The sequence below is a fragment of the Xyrauchen texanus genome, chromosome 37 (genome assembly GCF_025860055.1).
Source record: "Xyrauchen texanus isolate HMW12.3.18 chromosome 37, RBS_HiC_50CHRs, whole genome shotgun sequence".
In the NCBI taxonomy this organism is placed as follows: Eukaryota; Metazoa; Chordata; class Actinopteri; order Cypriniformes; family Catostomidae; genus Xyrauchen; species Xyrauchen texanus.
In genome coordinates this window covers 25420332-25441776 of record NC_068312.1, presented here as the reverse complement: position 1 = coordinate 25441776, position 21445 = coordinate 25420332, and the positions used below count along the sequence as shown (strand labels likewise).

The following is a 21445-nucleotide window of genomic DNA, read 5'->3' as shown; positions in this document are numbered from 1 at the left end:
CCAAAATCATCAGTATTAAAACAATAAAAGACCTGAAATATTTCAGTTGGTGTGCAATGAATCTAAAATATATGAAAGTTTAATTTTTATCATTACATTATGGAAAATAATGACCTTTATCACAATATGCTAATTTTTTGAGAAGGACCTGTAATCGTCTTTAGATTCACAGGCTGATAAAACTTTCAGAACTGGTGGAACTATTAACTAACTTGAATTTTCTTTATCAATATATGTCAACTGGCACAAAACAACTTTTAAAATGATATTTCAGCAACATATAATGAAACCTCTGAGGTCACACATCTGCTTTCATGGATCAAACTGAAAAAGCACATGGGTGACGTACAAAGACTTGAAATTAATGAATGTTGACAGAACATATACAGGCAAACACAAGGCACACACACTGTACACAAGCACACTCTGTGGGGTTGAATGGAAAAATGGAACTTGTATGTGAAATCCCTCACAGGTGCACAAAAGAAAAGCAACAATATGATTCTCAACTCATTTGTGATTGATTATTTACTATTGTAATTACAGCATCTCAACTCTCAAGTGCTAATCAGTGCAGACACAACCATGTTAAACTTTCCTACAGTGACATGTTGCTAAACATTTGTACTACTGATTTGGTCCATTTATGACGAATGTAGTAATTACAATCTGAATGTACGGCAACTCACTCCCAACACCATTTTTACTTCTATTAAATAGCCTGTGTGTCCTAAATTTAACACATACGAACCACCAGCAAAAATGGAAGCACAAAATACACTGGAACTTTATTAAATCTAACCAGCTTTGTCATTAAAACAGGTTGTGCATTTAAATATACTGTTATTAGTAACATGCAACCTTAAAAGGACAGTTCAACCAAAAATGTAAATTTGGTTCTCATTCATTTTTTTAAGAAAAATAGCCTTATGAGTTTTGACCACTTTTAACATCCCCTGTTGATGAGAATGACTTGCTGAGCTTGACTAATTTTTACATAACTTTGACTATAATGTACAGGCACTTGAAGCACACAATGAACATTTCTCAGTATACCATATCTGTGACCAGAGGAATATATTCAACTTAATTTACCATTTCTCTCTGTGTATTAGTATGTAGACTTCTATGCTTATATTTATACTGATATGGTACCTGTTGATTAATATCAATAATCCTAATTACAAAATGTGTAATGTGCATTTGTTTATGAGTGGTTATATCAATGCATAATCTGTATCACTTTAGACAAATAAACCCATTTTGTATGAAGTAACCTGGGCCATGTCATGTTGAGAGACATGCAAAGCACCTTCACAAATTTAGACACACACCAAAAGAGAGAAACAAACAGCAGATAAGTATGCGCTTAAAATATTGTGATCTCAGAAATAAAAAGTCTTTCCAACAGCAAGAACACGTTTTATAGAATGAGAGCAATAAATTATCACATAATTTCTCTAAATTAGTTTTGCATTGAGACCTCATACATATATACAAATAAAACTTCGTACAATTCTTTTTAAATATAGGAACTGCTCTTACACACATACTGATACAATTGTACAATTACAATTCATTCCAAGCCCCCACAAGTCTTTAAAATGTAAACTTGTGCCCATTCCCAGTCAGATATTGATCCCGAAGTCCAGTGCAGAGTATATATGGCATATTTATGTCAGCTAATATATACATTCAGGTTTATACAGCATCATTCAGCTAAGTGCAGATACACATGCAACAAGGGGCTTGGTGGTTCAACATGTAAAGTATCCAGAAACCAGATCGCATGTTTCGAAAAGACTAGTGGATTGATTTTTTTTTAACATCATACACCTCTGCTTTATTTGTGTTTGATCTTAGCATGCCCCAGCACTCAGGACACTTAATACAAGCACAAGAGCAAACATTAAGAGAGAAGCAAAACAGCCCATAGGAGAGAATGTGAAATGTGATGAACGGCCCTCTAAATTCAGATCATGCCACAGATGAATTAAATGGGACATGGAGTTATATTCTGTCCACAAAGGTTTTAAATGGGTGGTTCACCCAAACATGAAAATTCTGTAATAATTTTCTCACCCTTATGTTGTTCCAAACCTGTATGCCTTTCTTTTGTCCATTAAATACAAAAGGAGAAATTCATAGAAGAATGTTCAAGCTGCACTTTTCCATACAATTAAAGTGAATGGAGACCAAGACTGTCAAGCAAGATTTTCATTGAATAACAGTCTGTTCCTCACTTAAAGCTATCGTATGTCTTCAGAAGACTTGGAATATGGCACATAAGTCATATGAACAACTTTTATGATGCATTTTATAATCTGACAGCCCCTGGTGACCATCCAATTAAATGGTATGGAAGAGAGCAGCTCGGATGGGTTTAGAACAGCATAAGGGTTAGTAAAGAATGGCAGAATTTTCATGTTTGGGCAAACTGTCACTTTAAGGATTTCCTCCAGCCATTGACAGTGCTAGCATGTTTAAATAATTGGAAACCAAGTGATTACCTGAATAAAAATCATATTTTGGCTAAATGCATTATATAAAAAACAAAATGCATTATAATTAAAAAATATTAATAAAAGGACAGGGCCTAGAGGCAGAGACTTAAAATATGTTTCTATCTTTGTAGGACTTTAAAACCTATTAAAATTGTATAAGTATAAAAATAACTGCCACAACACAAACACATCCTTAATGTAATACTGTGAATGATTCTGTGCTAATAGAGAGAAAATGGCCCATACTGGTTGGCGGGGGGTGGTGAGAAAAGAGAAAGAGTATATTTGGAAGGATGCAGATGGTTTTGGCGCTTTAAATCATAGGCACTGATGAACTTTAATGTATGTGCAAAACCAAAATAGTGTATGTGTTTGAGTGTGCGGATAATATAGATCCCTAAACACGCTTTCATATAAAAAAATAAAGAGGGCACTAACATTGGACATGCAACTCAGCATAAATTCACAATATTAAAAGAGCAAGTTTCTCAAGTATGTGTGTATGGCTTCTGGCAACAATGACTTTTACACAGATCAAACAGCTTTACACAGATAGTATAGTTTTACAAACTTGCTGCAAACATTTACCTGAAATCAGCAGTCCAATTAGTTTGCAAGACATTAACTGTACACAAGAAAATCTAACCAGTTCGTTGGTCTAAAAAAGCTCTTAAAAAACAATCTGCACATCACTCTGCTAAAACATACCCACAAATCATATTAGCTGTAGCTTTTACACCAAAAATAGCAATAATTATATGAGTAGTATTTGACATCATAATAGTAGTCACCCATAAAATCACCCATACCAGACGTTCTTTTTAAATTCAGTTTCTGAATATTAACTTATAAACGGTTAAACCTATTTCAACCGCCTTCTTATGAAGCTGTACAAAACCAAGACCACAAGTATAATATTCATGTCAATATTTAACTAACGTTTCTCCATAAGCACATCCTATTTCTCCGCAGGTTATCAGGAGAACATAGCCAGGTGCATTATGACATAACCATTGATCCCAAACCTCCAATGACAAACCTTTACAGTAGGCACTAAGGTTATGTAATGAATTGCCAATTTAAATGTTTCATTAGTCATGTGAGATTGTTTAAATAGTTAAAAGAATGGTGAAGCGTCAACATTACAAGGTAAGTACAGATATTGAGGTAACAGGTGGCAGATAATAAGCAGAGGTGTTGATTTTGTAATTTAAGCATACAGATCAATGATTGGTGGTCATTAGTCAAAATTTGTTGTGTATATTGGATGTTCTTAAAAAATATGAACTCTACCCCAAAAATGTTCACCTGCCTCTACACATTCAGGTTACATATTTTCTCTGTGGTCTTAAAAACAAACAAAAAACACTAGTATGGCTGACTTATTGCATACTTGACACCCAGCAACTTCAGAAAAAAAATCCTTATTCGTATAGCCTCAAAATAAAAATGGTCCCCCAGTCGGCATGAAGATATATGCAAAGCTTTTCTAAGTGATAACTGCTCATTCCCACACTGACAAGTTAAAAAGAGAAGTCTTTTTAAAACAAAATATATGTCTTACACATAAAAAATTATGTGTTTAGCATCCCTCTAAGTGCATGCTGTCCCTTTTTATACTTCGGTTGAGAAATATGTTTGATGAGTTTAAGGAATATATCAAGCGAAAGTGTTCGGACTGACCCTGAAATGATTGTCGGATATACATGAAAACTGACAAAGACTAAAAAAGACTGCGAATGGAAAAGTTCAGTTCAAGTCTTATTTTCTTCTACTGTTTTATTTTCTACTCATTAATCCAGCTTTGTCCATGTCGACTTCCTCCTCAGTTTTCGTTGGGAAGGAGTTCACCTGCTTGCTTAAGCATGGGTCAATTCAGGACTTTAAGTCTGACTTACATTGGCACCCCCTTTTCCTCTTGTAATCTCTTCCTTTGGCAGCAAAACACATCAAATATCAAACTTCAAAAACATTTCAACCTTAAACAGAATCTACCTCCACCACTTTTAGCTTCTCAGACATTCAGGTGATGCTGATTAGATGCTGTCACAAAGCCTATGTTTTGAAATGTGGCTAACAGCAATAGTGTTTCACCATTCAGGCTAGTAATATAGCCGACCAGGTTCCACTCTGTTAATTTCCAGTGAGGCTCTACACATGAGGGAAGCGGATGTGGAAGTAACAGAGTCTGAGTACGGTGTGCTTCCTCTTGCCTAGACTTCGTCTCCTCTGCGTTGGGACTCTCACCCTGCGCCCTCTGCCATGGCTCACCCTCACACCACTGTGCTGATGCGGTTGACAGGTTTGGATTTGGAGCTGCCGCCCATGCTGCTGTTGCTGGCCCCGCCTCCTCCGCCCCCTGGGCCGCCCGACTGAGCCCCCAGGGGTCCTGGAGTGAGCGGAGATAGTGGCGTAAAAGGGGTGAGAGGGGTATGTGGGGAGGATGGAGGAGGTAACGGGGAGTGTGGTGGAGGGGGTGGGATGGAGGAGAGGGGCGGGTACTGTGGTATGTAGTGGCCGGTGCTCTGGGGTATGTGGCGGGCGGTGATTGCGGATGGCGCCTGAGGAGGAGGGAGAAGACGAAGTGAGTCTGATGGGCAGAGTGATGAAGTAGGGGGTGGGGGCTGAGGGTGAGGCCTGGATGGCTGTGGGTATGAGAGTAAACGTGGGAGTGGGCGTGTGGGTGGGGCTGAGAGTGAGACAAGGTGAGTGGAAGCTTGCCTGTAGGACCTGGTGCACGGGCATGGCGAATGGGGTGAGCGTGGTAGAAGCTGAATGGGGCGATGGGGGAATGGGGCGAATGGGGGGACGGAGGCGGAGGGGTGCAGGCCATATTGCCATAGCGGCCTTGCAGCATAGCATGATGGGATAGTTGCTGCTGGAGCTGGGCGTGAGACGGAGCGGGTGGCCCACGCCGGGGGAGGGACCCTCGTTGCAGAGTAAGGTGGGTAGTGGGCAAATGGTCTGGGGCGGACACCTGCATGTGATATCTGTGATGATGGTGGTATGGGGGCGGAGGATGGCCAAAGTTGTTGTGACAGTACTGAGCGTGCAGCGCTTGAATTTTGGATGGCCCACCAGGGTCTGACTGGCTGAGGGCGGAGGGGGATGGTGGTGGTGGCCCCCCTGTAGTGGGCGGAGGTACGGGGGCTGGGTAATGTGGCCCAGGGGGTGTAAGGGGAGCAGGGGGTTTGGCGCGCTTGCTGCCAAATAGGGAGCCCAGGAAGGAACCTGAATTGCTCCCTCCAGAACTGCTCCCCGTCCCCCCACCTCGATCGCAGATGCCAGGGATTCCCCCCATGTTCCCTGCGACGTTGTGAAGCTGCCCCGGCCCACCCCCCACCCCTACTCCGGGGCTCAGGATGGGGCGGTGAGGCCGGTAGTCTTCCACCCCGTAGCAGCCAGGAACGGCGCCCTCCATGGGCCTGCGTTGGTGTGGCTGTGGGCTGTTAATGATGGATCCCTACATTGTGCAAAAACAGACACGAAAAAGTAGAGACAATCATTATTCTGAAATGTTTATAGAACAGACGGAGGACGGAGGATCACACTCGTGCAGACTCATGCAACAGCACATAACAAACATCTCCTGCACCAGGACAAAGAAAAAGCCTTTTAGCACAGAATACAGCCCTCAAACAAATCAGGGAAGATGTGACATTACCAAGCAAGAAATAAGAGTGTCACATTATACAAACCACAAAACAGTGATGACTGACCATATCCAATGAAGTGAAGCTTACTAAGAGCTTTTCACTCATCCTTGAGCAGGTAAAACTTGTAACAGAAGCAGCCCTGCTGTCTAGAGCAGTCATTAGGCCATTACCTTACCAAAGCAATGCATTAGTAGTTAGAAGCATCTGCAAAAGGCATAACATATTAGACATGCAATATGCAAAGCAAAGATAATAGTATTTTCTAAACATATGTACTGATAAAAAAAATTTAAATTAAAACGTGCTGCTTTTCATCACAATTTTATTCAAAGCCGTTTTGGTTAAAAAGCACAGAAGACTCATGCTGCCAGACAAGATCATTCCATGTGAATGTATTTATCATTGTTCACAGAGCTGCCTAACTTACTTCAATAGTACTATCCAAAGAGCCAACGCTGTTTCTACGGCCTCGCTTGCCTGCAGGGTCAGAGTCAAAAGTCAAGGAAGAAACTAAACATTATTAATCACCAAATATTAGGGGTTGCCCCTGGACGATCAGTTTACAATGAATACTGATTACTTCTACATTTGTACTCAAATGTCAGTTCATAAATAAAAATAAGCTAACTGTGTAACTGTCAATACAGAGCGTAACGACATTGGTTTTGTCTGGACTGGAATACCAGCACACTTCTTAAAGTATTCTGTGCTGTAAACACTGAATACTGATTACTGTTTTTTTTACAGAGGTGAAATAGAAAGCATTCAAATAGTACACTTAATGTTTTGTCTTGACTTAACATGTTTAATTGAGTGTGTGGCATTCAGTTATCATCTTTGAAACAAATACAGTTATTTAAAATTTTTTGTTTAAAAATGTCTCCACTTTTGCAAGTCTAAGTCAAGAAAAAGATGTTATAAATCATGGATGATCATACTTTCAGGTACTTTATACACTGTAAATGGAAGGTCAAGTTGAGCGCATAACATACTCTGTTCTATACTGCATATTTAGGTTAATATGTTATCATTATTAGGTTATCTGGCTATTCTAAGCATGAAGAAATGTTGCATTATGTGCACAGTACAAATACAAAATACTGCAAAAATAGTAAGAGTAGTATGTGACTCAGAAGACAAGTCACAATAATAAAAACATTATGCAAGGACAAAATGTGCCATTAGAGGGCAGTGTCTTTCTCTCCTTACTGCATAACAAAACTTCAACTCTGCCAGAATGAATACCTCTTATGAACAAAAAGTGATGGATTTATCTTACGGTTGTCAATCGATTAAAAATGTATATCAAATTAATAACATGATATGTTAATTAATTAATCAAAATAATGGCAAGTGGGCAAGTTTAAATGTTTTACTTTTTATAACATATTTTATTCTATTGTTTGTACTAAAATAACATGCTAACATTAAGTGACAAGCCCTAATTTATGTATGAATATTTCAGGCATTGGCAAGAAACAAAGTCTTGCTTAGCTGCTAAATTAGTTTAAAGAAAGAGTTTATGTTATAGAAGGTTTGTGGGTATGTGTGTGTGAGTAAATGTGTACCTGTCTCAGAGAGGTCTCTCAGTGAGGAGCTAAGTGCTGTTCGTTTAAGTCCATCCCCTGCCGCATATGTGTCATCTAGACTGGGCCTACCCAGAGTGCCGTTCACAGCTTCAGTCTTCATCCCGCCAACCCCACCCACATCTCCACTCAAGAGCCCTGGACGCATCACACCTTTCTGCTTCTCTAACTCCGCTACAAAGAGAAAGAAAACAGAAAGGGAAAGCAAATAGAAGGTGAATGTGGATAATGATTGCAAAGATGACTGTTTTCAGTGTTCACAAACTATTAACATGCAATTTTGCAGCCAAAACCCATAACTGGTCCTAACTACATACTATTAACATACTGTATACAATCACTGACATTTTTTATAAAATATTTGAATGTTGAATTCATGTGAATGTGTATCTTTAACTAACTGGTATCATATAAACATTTAGTAAGTTCTGAGGGATTCAGTGAGAAATTCATGAGTCTTTTGGAACGATTCTTTAAAAGAACCACCTTATATGAGTCAGTCATAATGAACCAAACTTTTTGCTTTTGTGCGCAGCCAGTGAAAACAATGCAGTAGAAAGATGTGTTGTCTATTTATTGTCTTTATTTTGCAAAACACAGTTTATTTGTCTCATAGCATTCAAATAAGTCTGCAAACTTACAACTCGTAAAATATACTGTAAGAAATATGATATTGCTGTGGTGCTGTATATTCAGTAATGGTTAAACACTGTCGTCGAATACTGGTGCAAGAGACACAGTAAACTGAACATTAAGCCAAATGAATAATTTATCTCCAACACAGCAAATTTCAGCTTGCACACACACACACACACACACACACACACACACACACACACACAAACATAACAGCCTTTTAAACTGTCATGTGTGAAGCAAAAGACTATTAAAGGATTTCTCACACTCGACACGGTATTTCTCCATGTCCTGAACCTCAGCAACGCTCTCACTCAGGTCACTGGTGAAGCGTGTTCGGTCCTGCTGGCTCGGTGCATTGAACACGATCAGAACCTTACGCTCACTGCCAGGCATTGCTGATGTCAGTTTGATACCATGAGGGTAGTCTAAAAGAGAGCAATGGCACAGACAGTTAGAGAGAGATCCCGATAAAGAGGGATGTGCTTTGCTTTATGTAATTAGTTATAGATCTCAAGTTCTGATCCACATATATTCACATGCACTGTATTTAAATTAACCACAGAAAATGTTTGTCTTATTTTCCAGCAAAAATATCTAAACATCCTTAAATTTGTGGAAAATTGTTGTTGATATTGTTTTTTTTTTTCTTGTTGTTTTAAACAAAATCTATCAAATTCAGTGAGGTTTATGCATAAAACAAGAAAAACTGAATTGCCAATGTGGTAAGATAAATAAACGCAATGCCATACATATTCTGTAAGAAAGTAAACCTAACATGTTTTAAGGATGTTTTGATTTTATTACTGGAAAACAAGCAAAAAAAACAAAAAACGAGAAATTGTATTTATTTTTATTTTTTTGCAGTACATTCTAGAAATATGGAACCAAGCATGTTAAATACAGAACAGACGTTCAAATGGAAATCAACAAAAGAGCCAAGATTGGATTGTTAAAGAAGGGTTGTTAAAGATTTTGATGAAGGTGTGTCAGATGCTTTTTCTAAACATTCATAAACAACTAAGAAACCACAACACCAACTACATGAAAGCAAGGAGAGAATAATGACTCCAACTCTGAGCTAACATAGAGTGATGGAGTGGATGAGAGCAGAGAGTGTATAAATGAGCTGGAATGGAGTGATAGTATAAATAAAGAAGGAGGGACAGATTGCGAGACAGATGGAGGGATGAATTTACTTACAGGAGTTCTGGAACATATGAACCTGCATCTCCACCAGGGGAAAAGACTGTCTGAAACTGTACGTAACCGACGTCTTCTTCTTCTGAAAGATCTTTGTTACCTGCAGGTGGGAACAGAAGGGATTTTACATATGCATACACATTTACAGACACCTGTATATAAAGTGCTTTTCTAGTGTTTCTAGAGTGCAATCAAAACACATGAACCACTGATTGATTGGTGACTAGTAAATAATGCCGTGATTACTTAATGATAGAATTATCTTAAGATTTTGACTTCTAAAAGCCAATCACAACTTGCAAATTATAACGTTTAAACATGTCACTTGACCACTGTGATGTTTTATAAAACAAACAAAATGGCATCAGCCTCAACAGTTAAAAGTTGTTAGGTACCTCTATACATATTTCTGCTTGATATGCCCTTTTATTATAATATTAGGATTAAATAAAACTAGCTAACACTGCTGCGATGGGGTTTCAAAAACAGCTGCTGACAGCGTGACTGTACAGAGTGACTGTACATTTGGCATCTTTCTCTCTACTGACTGCATAATCCATATCTCTCAATTATTTTTCTCATTTGCATAGTTGTGGAAATGTAATAGCTGATGGAAATGAAAAAATAATATTTGCTATAGTCTACCATTGTCCTCTACACAAGTTTACCCAACTATAATTTACCTCTGCGCTCCAAACACAGAAATGTGAAAAGGGTTAATTCCGGTAATACCAACACGACATGAACGCAGTGTAAATCCAGGAAGTGACATTATTCCATACTAATATCTCAAATCAGATAAAAGATTTGGAAAAAAATTAAATAGAGAGATTTAGGGGGCCTGGGTAGCTCAGTGAGTATTGACGTTGACTACCACCTGTGGAGTCGCGAGTTCGAATACAGGGTATGCTGAGTGACTCCAGCCAGGTCTCCTAAGCAACCAAATTGGCCCAGTTGCTAGGGAGGGTAGAGTCACATGGGGTAACCTCCTCATGGTCACGATTAGTGGTACTTGCTCGCAATGGGGTGCATGATAAGTTGTGTGTGGATTACGGAGAGTAGCATGAGCCTCCACATGCAGAGTCTCCACGGTATCATGCACAAAGAGCCATGTGATAAGATGCGCGGATTGACTGTCTCAGAAGCGGAGGCAACCACGAGGACCTACTAAGCAGTGGGAACTGGGCATTCCAAATTGGGAGAAAAGGGTAAAAAAAAAATAGAGAGATTTAGCTGCTGTTGCCGAGCCCTGGGATCAGAAGTACATGTCACGAGAGGGAAAATTATAAATGTTTGATATATAACCTTATCGCATAAAGATTCAGACCATCTATTTTTACATAATATTTCAAGGCTGCTGCATCTGTATGCAGTAATTAGCCCAGTGTTAGCTACTGAGGAAGACTTACCACCAGAAGGTCATTAAAGAGGAAGACCTCCCGCTGGTGAACTCCACTCCGCTGGGGTCGATTGGGGTCAGGGACTTCATATAGCTGACAGCAGCATACTAGCCTGCGATGTGGCAGAGAAAGCACCTACACAAACACACATCCAAACATGTGAGCTCAAATATGCTAAACAAACCAATCACGTTCCTCAGTACAAACTGACAACTAAGATCTAAATTTCTTTACATTTTGTTAAAGGGACAGTTCCCCCTAAAATTAAAATTCTGTCGTTTATATCTTCATGTTGTTCCAAACCCATATTACTTTTTCTTTCTTTTCTGGAACACAAAAGGATATGTTGGACAGAATGGCAGTCTCAGTCATCATTCATAATCATTGTTTGGAAAAAATATGCAATGAAAGTGAATTGAGACTTATATAGTGCAAACATCTCCTTTTATGTTTCATGAAGGACAGAAAGTCGTACTAGTTTGGAACAACATGAAGGTGAGTAAAATGATGACAGAATTTTCATTTTGAGTGAACAGCCCCTTTAATTATAAGTTTGGCAAAAATATGGGGATTCAACTGGATGTATGACATGCATGAGGGATTCACGGGTTGTGTGAGTTGCAGCATTTAACTCACAGGTTTCTTGCCCACAATGACCCTCTCCACAGCCTGCACTTGAGACACATGGTCATCATTTGTCCTGAGTTCCCATTTCTGAATGCGCTGGTAGATTCCGACTAACATATCCCTGGGAATATCTTGTCCATTGTCCACTCCTGTTGATGAAAAATAGTGGCAAAAAGAGAGACAAACAGTAAAAAATGGTTTATAAAAAGTGCTGTATTGTAGGCCATGTCCACACTAATAATTTTTGGATTAAAACTCTGATTTCATATTCCTAACGTCATCGTTTTCCAAATTATGTTGAAATAGCATTTCTGAAAGTATCTGTTTTTGGAGGAGGAAAATGCCGTTTTAGTGTGCATGAGAGGCATATTTGTAGAAAAATGTACGTGTTTTCAATCAGAATGCATTAGTGTGCAAAAGTTATTTTGGATCTCACAACCCTAACCTCCTTAGACCATCATACATGTCCAAACTGATTATGCTGGTTAGGTGGATGCTGTTTTTTTTGTTTAGTTTTTTCAGTGGGACATTGGGTGATTGAGTCACCTCTCAGGTTCTTGATGAAATCTTCCAGCTTCATCTTCCTCTCAGCTTTGACGTTGGGACTGTACATGTCCGTATTGAGTAGGATGATGGCAAAGGCCAGGATGAAGATAGTGTCAGGATTCTGAAACTGACGGACAAGTGCAGGGTTGCACACACAGTATCTCTGACTGTGAGAAAGAAACAATAAGACACACAGTAAAAAAGCACTTAACCTTGATTTTACCAGGATATATTATAATCTCTTTTTCAAGACAGGCCTGCACAAAATATCTTCTTAAATCTTTCCAACAAAAATAAATAGATAAAAAATAAAACAAGGGACATATATAAAAGGATAACTGAGACTAACTTTACATTAAACAATGACACAAATGTCTTAGTCCTTGTTCTTAGTCCTAAAACCATTTATAGGCATTCTAATTTGTAAATTGAAAGTCTTTTGAAGAAAAAAAGAAAATAAAATGATGAGAGATAAAGAGAAAAAGGAGAGGGTACCTGAAGGCCTCTACCAGTCTCTCCACTTTCTGGGCTTCTCCCTGAACTTTAATCTGAGCCTGAAACTTCCTCAAGGCGTCATCCAGATCCATGCCTGAGAAATCCATCTCATCCAACACACAGCTGAAAGAAAGAAAGAAAGAAAACAAAGCAAAAATGAATTACCAACTTACCTGACAACTTCTACATTCATTTTTCAGCTTTTCTCTAAATTCATCTGCCAATTTATATTCTTAGTTCAGATAATTTTTTAGCCACTGTCTGGCATTTTTTCTTTTTTTTTTTTTTTTGCCTCAAGGCTGCTGTGAAGATGGATACTCATTCTACAGTCTGAGGTGCAAGACAGGAGACAGGAAAAACATCAGTACTTACTCTAAAACATCCTTATTGAACTGTTTTTGTCGGTTGCCCAGAAACTCCCCAATCATTTGTCTACTCAGGCCTTTTCTCTCCAGAATGAAGTGTGCAATGCCCACAGGTGTATCTGAAACAAAGCCTCTCTCTATCAAATACTGGATCCCCTTTTCTGGTTTCCTAAAAGACAAGTGAGACAAACTAAGCAAATGAGGGCAAGCACATTGAGTGAGACAGAGAAATAAATTACTGGGATTCTCAACTCAAAGGGGAAAAATCCTTCTGAAAATGAAATTATTAAATGCAACTAACCATATAATCATATGTAGTTAGAATAAAAAAAAAATGTAAGATAGGAGAGAACACTCAACAACAACTTTTGTTGTTGATGTCAAAGGATGTGCGTCAAATCAAACAGCCAAATCAGGCAGAATGTCAACATGGATAGGACATCCCCTCATACTACAAAACCATGAACAAAACTATGCAAAGTAAAGAAAATGTGATGGATTAATTTGCAGAAAATAAACACGGTTTGAGTTGACCACAATTGGTTTTATGTGGTAAAAATCTATGCCAAGAGCAGCCAATGTTGATAATATGTTAAATATTTAAAATATGTACATAAGTTTGCATATTGTTGAGCCTATGGAATAATAACAAATTTCAATGTTTCATTTTTAACTTATACACAATAAAAATGTGGTACTGTTTTGAGTGCCATTTGACATAAAATGTAAAATCTGGATCCAAAAGCAAAACACGCAACATTCGGCACTCGCGATTATGCACAAATTTGCGCTTTTAATTCTAAACTGAATCAGTGGGCCACACAGCTGTTACATAGCATAGAAGTTCAGTTGCATGATACATTAAATGATACAAGTTAAAATATTTGGGGATTTCTCACTGCTTTTCCACAGTAAAGTATTAATGCAGTCTCTACAAAATAATCACTGGATATTAGGGATTTTAAAGATCAATCGATTAATTGTCATTAATCATTTGATCGATAAAGTTTATCCATCGTCGATTCATTAATTTCAGGACAAATTTGTTCTGTAACCATGCCAGCAAACTTTGATAAGGCTGTCTATACAGTTACCCACTGCAAGAGGGCATTTGTGCAATGTCTTGTCCACGTCAGAGAAGAAAATCAATTTACATAAAATTTAAAAAATCGTTAGATGTTTTAAAGAGCTATATGTGGTAGTAATAGAAAGGAATAGGTCATAATAACTAGGCTAAGGCTTGGTCATTGCTGAATGCATCACTGTTTTTAAATAGAGTACATGATGATCTATGTGAGTATTGTGGTGAGAAAAAAACAGTAGAAAATGTAATATATGATTGTAAAAGGTATGATAAGGAGAGAAAGGAATTCATATAGGAAGGATAAGGATTTGGGATGTGAGTTTAATAGAGATCAATTAGGATACAAGATTATTTTACAATACATATTTACCAAATCCAAAAGTGACAATCCAAGATTGGCTGTGTTTAGGCATCAAGGAAAAACACTAGTTTACAGTGGTTACGCCCAGAGACACGTCTCACACGTGAGGCTGTAGTGTGTATGCGTTCCAACCCCAATAGATGTAAAAGATGTGGAAAAGATCAAAACTGTGGCTACATTTTACCAGGCTCGATGCCAACAGCGCGATGCAATATTTGCGACAAGATAATTGGTGCCAAGACAACACAACAAATCTGATGAAGCACTTGACAGTGCACGGAATAAACTTAAGAACTCCCTGACCCGAGGAACCTATCGAGTAGCCGTGAGGGGGGGGAGGAGGAGGAGGTTTCCAGTCCAGCCTTGCGCTAACGGTGGCCCGGGAAACAATAGCGGACATCTGCGCATCAGCCTCAGACTGGGCGAGCAGACCCGAAGGTCGCAGCCCAGACAAGTTATCAGCATCAGACGCCGCTGACGCTCTCCGATGCAGCGGCAATATCATCATCCAATTCCAGGAGCTCAAGGGAGAATGCCGGCTGGCTGCGAGGTGAGTTGCACTCATTCCGAGCTCGGACGGAAGCAAGCAAGTGTGCCGGGGGGCGGGTGGTTCGTAGGGATTTACCTGGCGAATCCGAGCCCTTTGTCATACCCAACATCCCCAATCCCGTGGGAAGAAGGAATGACGTGGGGGGTGTGGGGGGTGGCTGAAGTAGCTTTATCTCGTGAGAAAAGAAAGCTGCGACCGCAATGTTGCCATGGCTATGTTCTCGCACTGAGAACATGAACCATTCATAAAACGCTGCCTGCGTGTGATCGCAGCCCAGGTACACGAGGCAGCTTTTATGACCGTCAGAATTGGAGAGAAATCAACCGCATCCAGGAACTACACAGAGGTGGACATCTTTAAAAAGACGCGTCCTGAAAAGGACGTTCAACGCCTGCTGTGTATTGCTCTTTTATGAATGGGTACTCAAACTCTTTTAGAGGAAATAAACACTTTTTAGGAGGAGAAACACTCTTTCAGGTAATGAAAGCGCTGTTGAAGCGCCCAGGGGCATAGACTGCACAGCATGCAGAGAGAGAGAGAACACCAGCTGGAAACGCGCTGTAGATCCAACAGCAGTGCTTATCGCCATTAGAGGTGAGTGAAACAGTGGTGAACTCAGCTTGCTATTGCACAACTGTTCGGCTCCGAAGAAAAATTCTGACTGGCATTCGTTGCCCCGTTTCCCTTTATACCCGTATGTTCGGGGCGGGTAATGCAAATTCTGTCTGCCAACTTGACATTGGCCATCAGGTTCAGAGTTACGTTTGGCGTCCCAGGAAGACCCCACAACATCGAGTGAGTGACAGAAGGGGAACTCCCCTTTGCATACTGTGCTGTAACTGGTCACCATTTCTTTCTTTTTTTTTTAAACCCAAAATCTTCAATTCAATAACTTAAATAATGATGCTCAATATATGTATGATATGAGTGAAATTTCCATTTATATGATCTTTTAGGGTTTTCACTCAAACAGTCCACTCTTTAAACAAATTAAGTACAACAAATGAGAACATTTAGTTAAAAAATGTCTTTATGTGAAGTATAGCATCTCAGGATTCTGTCTTTGCCAAGACAGAACTCCTTGTGATCCCAGCCAACCCCTCTGTTGACCACGACCTCACTATTCATCTTGGTTTAACTACACTAACACCAACCAGAACAGCCCGGAACCTGGGAGGGTTAATAGATGACCAGCTTAATTTCACTGCACATATCTTATCAACAGCCCGGTCTTGCATATTCATGCTTTTCAACATCATGCTACACAGTTCCTGGTCCAAGCTCTGGTAATTTCAAGACTGGACTACTGCAATGCTCTGTTGGCTGGCCTTCCAGCTAACACAATTAAGTCACTACAGATGGTCCAGAATGCAGCAGCGCATCTGGTCTTCAATCAGCCAAAAAGGGCTCATGTCACCCCACTCTTGATTTCACTCCACTGGCTACCTGTAGTTGCCAACATCAAATTCAAGGCTATGACTCTGGCTTTCAGGACAGCCAATGGAACCGCACCCTCTTACTTCAATTCACTTCTTCAGGTCTATGATCCAACTCGCTCTCTGTGGTCTATGAACAAGCGATGCCTGGTGGTCCCTTCACAAAGAGACTCAAAGTCTATTTCCCGATCGTTCACTTTCTCTGCTCCTCTGTGGTGGAATGAACTTCCAAACCTCCACACAATCTGCTGTTACCTTCTTAACATTCAAGAACCATCTGAAAAAACATCTGTTCCGTGAGCACTTAACCAAACCACACTAATTGCACTTAACCTGAAAAAAAATCCTTGACTGTCTCTTTCTTCTGTGCTAGCATCTTTACTACTCCAGCCACTGTGAGAATTTGACAGTCCTATACTGCAGATGTTGTTAAACTTTGTATGACAAATTGCTTGCTATGTGTCTCATTTGTAAGTCGCTTTGGATAAAAGCGTCTGCTAAATGACTACATGTAAATGTATGATACTGTTGTCATTGCTTTAAATTAAAATGCCAACTACTCAGATATGAAACATCACACTGTCAATCTTATTACTATGTTGCTACAGGTGCATTCTGGTGAGTATCTCTTACTTGTTAAAGAGGTTTAGTCCAATGCGGTATTGCCTCCTCTGCACCACGTCATTGTTAAAAGCTGGCGAGTCCCAGCTGTGCCGGCTCTCTCTCTGATAGGTCTGTTTTCCTAGCGGAGGCAGTGGCTCTCTCAAACTGTCTCTGGACGAAGAGCCTGAGCTGCAGTTGATGGTCTCGTTCGAGTTGGTGGTAGAATTCAGTGAGTCATTATCGCCATCTGAGTGCTCCAGGCCTGTAGGAGGCAGTGGCGTGGATGACGAGGAAGAGTGCGGCGTGAGTGGAGGCTGGGTGGGGGAGGGGGACGTGGGGTCTGGGTAGGGATGATGGATATGTGGTAAAGGGTGGTGGTGCATTGGATGGTGAAGGTGTGGGTGATGGTGGTGATGCATCATAGTGTGATGTGGAAAGTGCGTAGGTAAAGGCGATGGGATGGGGCGGCCCGGAGGTCGCGTCTGGCCCTGTGCCACGCAGGGATTGGGCGAGCGAGGGCCAGGGTTGTGTTTAAGAGTTTCTTGGGGCGATCCGCCACCCACAGGCTCCTGCTCGTAAAGCAGCTGTCTGCTGAGGGAGCCGCGGTCTGAGCGGTCACTCATGTCGACCGAGCTGTCGCTGGGTGGATCTATGGTAAGGACAGGGAGGTGTGACCCACGTAAACGGTAATCTCTGCATTCTGTGCATGGTGTGCTACGCCTGCTGTTATTGCTCCCACCACCCTCAATGTCCCGGCTGTCCTCGCGACCTCCAACCCCTCTGCTTACTCCCCAGTACTCTGTGTCCGTGCTGGAGGGAACCCGCTCAATGGACAGTGGTGAACATGGCATGCCATCATCCATATAATGTGTGACGTCGCTGTACGAAGTGGCTGTGCTGTCTTCATGCATGACTCCTAGCCGTTCATGCTCTCCTAATACTCTTCGCTGGGTGGGTTTGCTGCTCCATGCACACTCACTGAAATCATCGCCCTCCTCACCGCCTGCCCCACCACCATCCTGAGAGTCCCCTCGTCCTGACTGACATGTCAGAGTGTCATCTATAGAGTCAGCCAGAGATGTCACCTGAGTGTGGAAACACACATGAACATTCAAGAATGGAGTCATACTTAGAACACACACAGTTCTTTAATCTCAAAGAAATAATTAATTATTATAGTAACACATCTGATAGATCATTGGAATAATTTCTTCATTTAACATTTTCATATAGTTTTTTTTTTAATTCTCAAATTCAGGGCATACTTCTCCCCACTTTTTAATTAACAGACTCACTTCTTAAACATCTTTATTATCTAAAAATAAAAAAGATTTTTGATGCACTACAGTACAGCGTTTCAAGTGTTTCAGTAAGCAAGTTAGCATGCATGATCCAGATTATTCTTAATAAGCCAACAACATGTGTGGTCACGAACACATCTTATGGCTTTCTTTTACTGATGTGGGGTCATATATGGTTTAAGCATAAACCGATCAGCACATCCAGATCTTTGCCCATTATGCTGATTTAACATTGCAAGTAAACACTTTTACTGAAGTTCTTACCAGTTTATCCAATGTGCGCAATTGTTGTGCATGTTACGATTCACTGTTGTCTGCCCTGTGTTTTGCCTCTGTCATCTGTTCCCCTCGGACTACACTTCCCATAATCCCCTGCTCTGTTCACTTCCAGCTGTTCCCTGTTGTTCACACCTGTGTTCCATTCCCTCATTAGTCAGTTTGTATATAATGCCCTTATTTCTCTTCAGTCCTTGTCAGTTTTTGTATGTGTTTTGACCTCCCGTTCATGACCCGCGTTCCTGTACTTTCTTCTTGTATAAATGTGTTTCTTCTTATTTATTTTTATGTTTTTCTATCTCGTCTGAATATACAAGATCATTGTGTAAAAAATATTTGAATTTATTGGCCAGGCTGATTAATTGGCTGAAATATGGCCATTTTGAACTTAGTGGCATTGACCAATATCTGCGCCAGACTGGCGAATGAACAGTGTTTATTCCTGTCTTGTGTTAGTTCCAAAATACAACAGTGGCCTTGTCAACGGATAACTCAATTCAAACATACAAATATTTCATTTAATTAAATGTAATTATTTTTGTGAATTTTAAGTAAATATTTTGTCAAATCTTGTGATTTTGTGTGACTCACATTTGCTATCATATATATTGGATGAAGCTTCCTGATGAAGCTGGTCCCACTAAGAAATTCTGGTTAAGCTAAGTACAAGGCCTAGTGGGGACACCAGCACACCAGAATGCCTTACTGGGGGCTAACATCCAAAACACATAATATGCTGGTGACAAGCTGTGTTGATCTTGTCAAAAATCTTGTAAAAAACAATGGTAACACTTTATTTTGATATTTTGAAGTAGATATTTAACTGACTATAAGTAACTTTCAACAGCCTGTATATAGATCTCTATTAATGACCTACTTACATTATTGTTGAGAACATCAGTTAATTAAAAGGTAATTAATAAAGATCTATATACAGGCTACTTAAAGTCTACTGAATGTTTGTTGAAACACTGTTTACTAGCTATAGCAAGTCAGTTGATAAGTCACTTATAGTCAGTTAAGTAGTCACTTATAGTCAATTAAATATCTACTTGGGACCATCAAAATAAAGTGTTACCAGAACAATTTTGGTCATCCCACACTAATAAAAATGTGATTGACGGTAATTCAAAATTTAAGGTGGCTAGACAAACATCACTCAGTTTAATCTCCATTATGGGGGGAGCATTGAACTGAAGAGTGACCGGTTGAACCTAATGACCATTGTGCCAATGTGCAAAGACTTTAACAACAGGTCACTCCTGGGAGACTTTCTCTGCAATTAGTGCACTCTAAATTGCTTTTGAAAAAAGTGTCTGCCAAGTGATAAGTAACAAATATTGCCTTTGTGTTATGCTTTTGCTTTTCATTAACCAAAGGTATAAAGTAAATGTTGCATGAGTAACGTATTGCCTTGAGTGCAGTAAAACGTTGAATCTAATTAAAACCAAAGTCTCTTAGCCAAATCTAATTCAGCTGTGACCTTTAAACCTAATCAACACCTACTATTCCAGGTATCTGACCTACAATGAAATTAGATCAAAATCTTTAACATAATATTAATCTAAACCTGCAGACACAACACTAACCCAATTTAAAACAAAATCTCTTATCTTACATCTTAAATGCTATACTAAATCAAAGCAGTCACTCTTTCCAATGCAATTTCCAAAAATCCATTCCATGGATTTCACACATCTCCCACCTGTTTGTTAAAGGCATCATCTGCACGTGAATACTCTTCTCTATCTGAAGGACAGTGTGCAGGTGAATCAGCCTCCTGCTGTGTGTCTGGGGTTCCCGGCTGGACAGCTGTACCCAAACTCGAGCTATGATGACTGGTATATCGACCTTGCTGCTGATGGGGTATCTGGGGCTGCACCTAAAGAAATTATGGAAAAGACAGAATTGTTTAGTATAATATTTGATGTTTTCACAATTTCTGTCCAAGTGAGTAATATGATCAGGAAGTCAGGACAAGTCATGTACCATTGAAAAAGAACAGTGACATGGTACTTACAGTTGAAGTTAGAAGTTTTTCACAATTCCTGACATTTAATAATAGAAAACATTCCCTGTCTTAGGTCAGTTAGGATCACTACTTTATTTTAAGAATGTGAAATGTCACGTGACGCCAAGCTCTGCGCACTTTGCTAGTTTTAATATTTTTTATGTAAAAAAAAGTGAGATGCGATATACCCTGATCCTTAACTGTTCTAGGAAGATAGTATGTAAAACTAGATGGGTACATTTCCTGAAGAAAATGTGAGTGGTGCTTGCCGTGGCGAAACTCGTCAAACAGCATGCTGTAACTCGAAAAGAAACAAAAATCACGGTCGTAAATAAATCAACCCGGAATTCTGTACGATTTTCTGGTGCAGAAATATGTGATTTGTTACTCGGTTGCTAGGGTAAGCCCGTGTGGTTGCTATGCAGTTACCAAGGTAATACAATATGCGGCTCCTTTCCATCCCGAGCGAAATAAGTCAACCCGGAAGTCTCTACGTTTTTCCGATGCAGAGATATGTGATTTGTTACTCTGTTGCTAGGGTAACCCCATGTGGTTGATAGGCAGTTACCGTAGTGATACTTATGAAGTGTCCTTGCCATCCTGATTGGAATAAATCAACCCAGAAGTCTCTCTGATTTTCTGGTGCAGAGATATAGTTGTAGCTAAACGGTTGCTAGGGTACTCTGTTTAGTTGCTAGGGAGTGGCTTGGCAGCTGCCAATCGTGAAACTTCAAAGGCTGCTTGTCAGTATGAGTGATATAAACCAACTCCCATGCCTCTGTGACATTCAGAATCGAAGATATGC

General features: G+C 39.8%; 1 protein-coding gene across 1 annotated transcript in view; it reads right to left on the bottom strand.

Annotated features, from left to right (window-relative positions):
• Positions 1 to 136: 136 nt before the first annotated feature.
• LOC127630809 (IQ motif and SEC7 domain-containing protein 1-like) overlaps positions 137 to 21445 on the bottom strand; it is a 52908-nt gene continuing 31599 nt past the window's right edge. The window contains exons 4-15 of the mRNA XM_052108605.1: positions 20335 to 20511; positions 17083 to 18137; positions 13026 to 13187; positions 12654 to 12776; positions 12159 to 12325; positions 11622 to 11761; positions 10995 to 11120; positions 9586 to 9685; positions 8649 to 8810; positions 7729 to 7920; positions 6588 to 6637; positions 137 to 5967 (exon numbers count right to left, since the gene is read on the bottom strand). Of these exons, the coding sequence (XP_051964565.1) occupies positions 4519 to 5967; positions 6588 to 6637; positions 7729 to 7920; positions 8649 to 8810; positions 9586 to 9685; positions 10995 to 11120; positions 11622 to 11761; positions 12159 to 12325; positions 12654 to 12776; positions 13026 to 13187; positions 17083 to 18137; positions 20335 to 20511 (3903 nt within the window). The 3' untranslated portion in view covers positions 137 to 4518. The remainder of the gene's footprint in view (positions 5968 to 6587; positions 6638 to 7728; positions 7921 to 8648; positions 8811 to 9585; positions 9686 to 10994; positions 11121 to 11621; positions 11762 to 12158; positions 12326 to 12653; positions 12777 to 13025; positions 13188 to 17082; positions 18138 to 20334; positions 20512 to 21445) is intronic.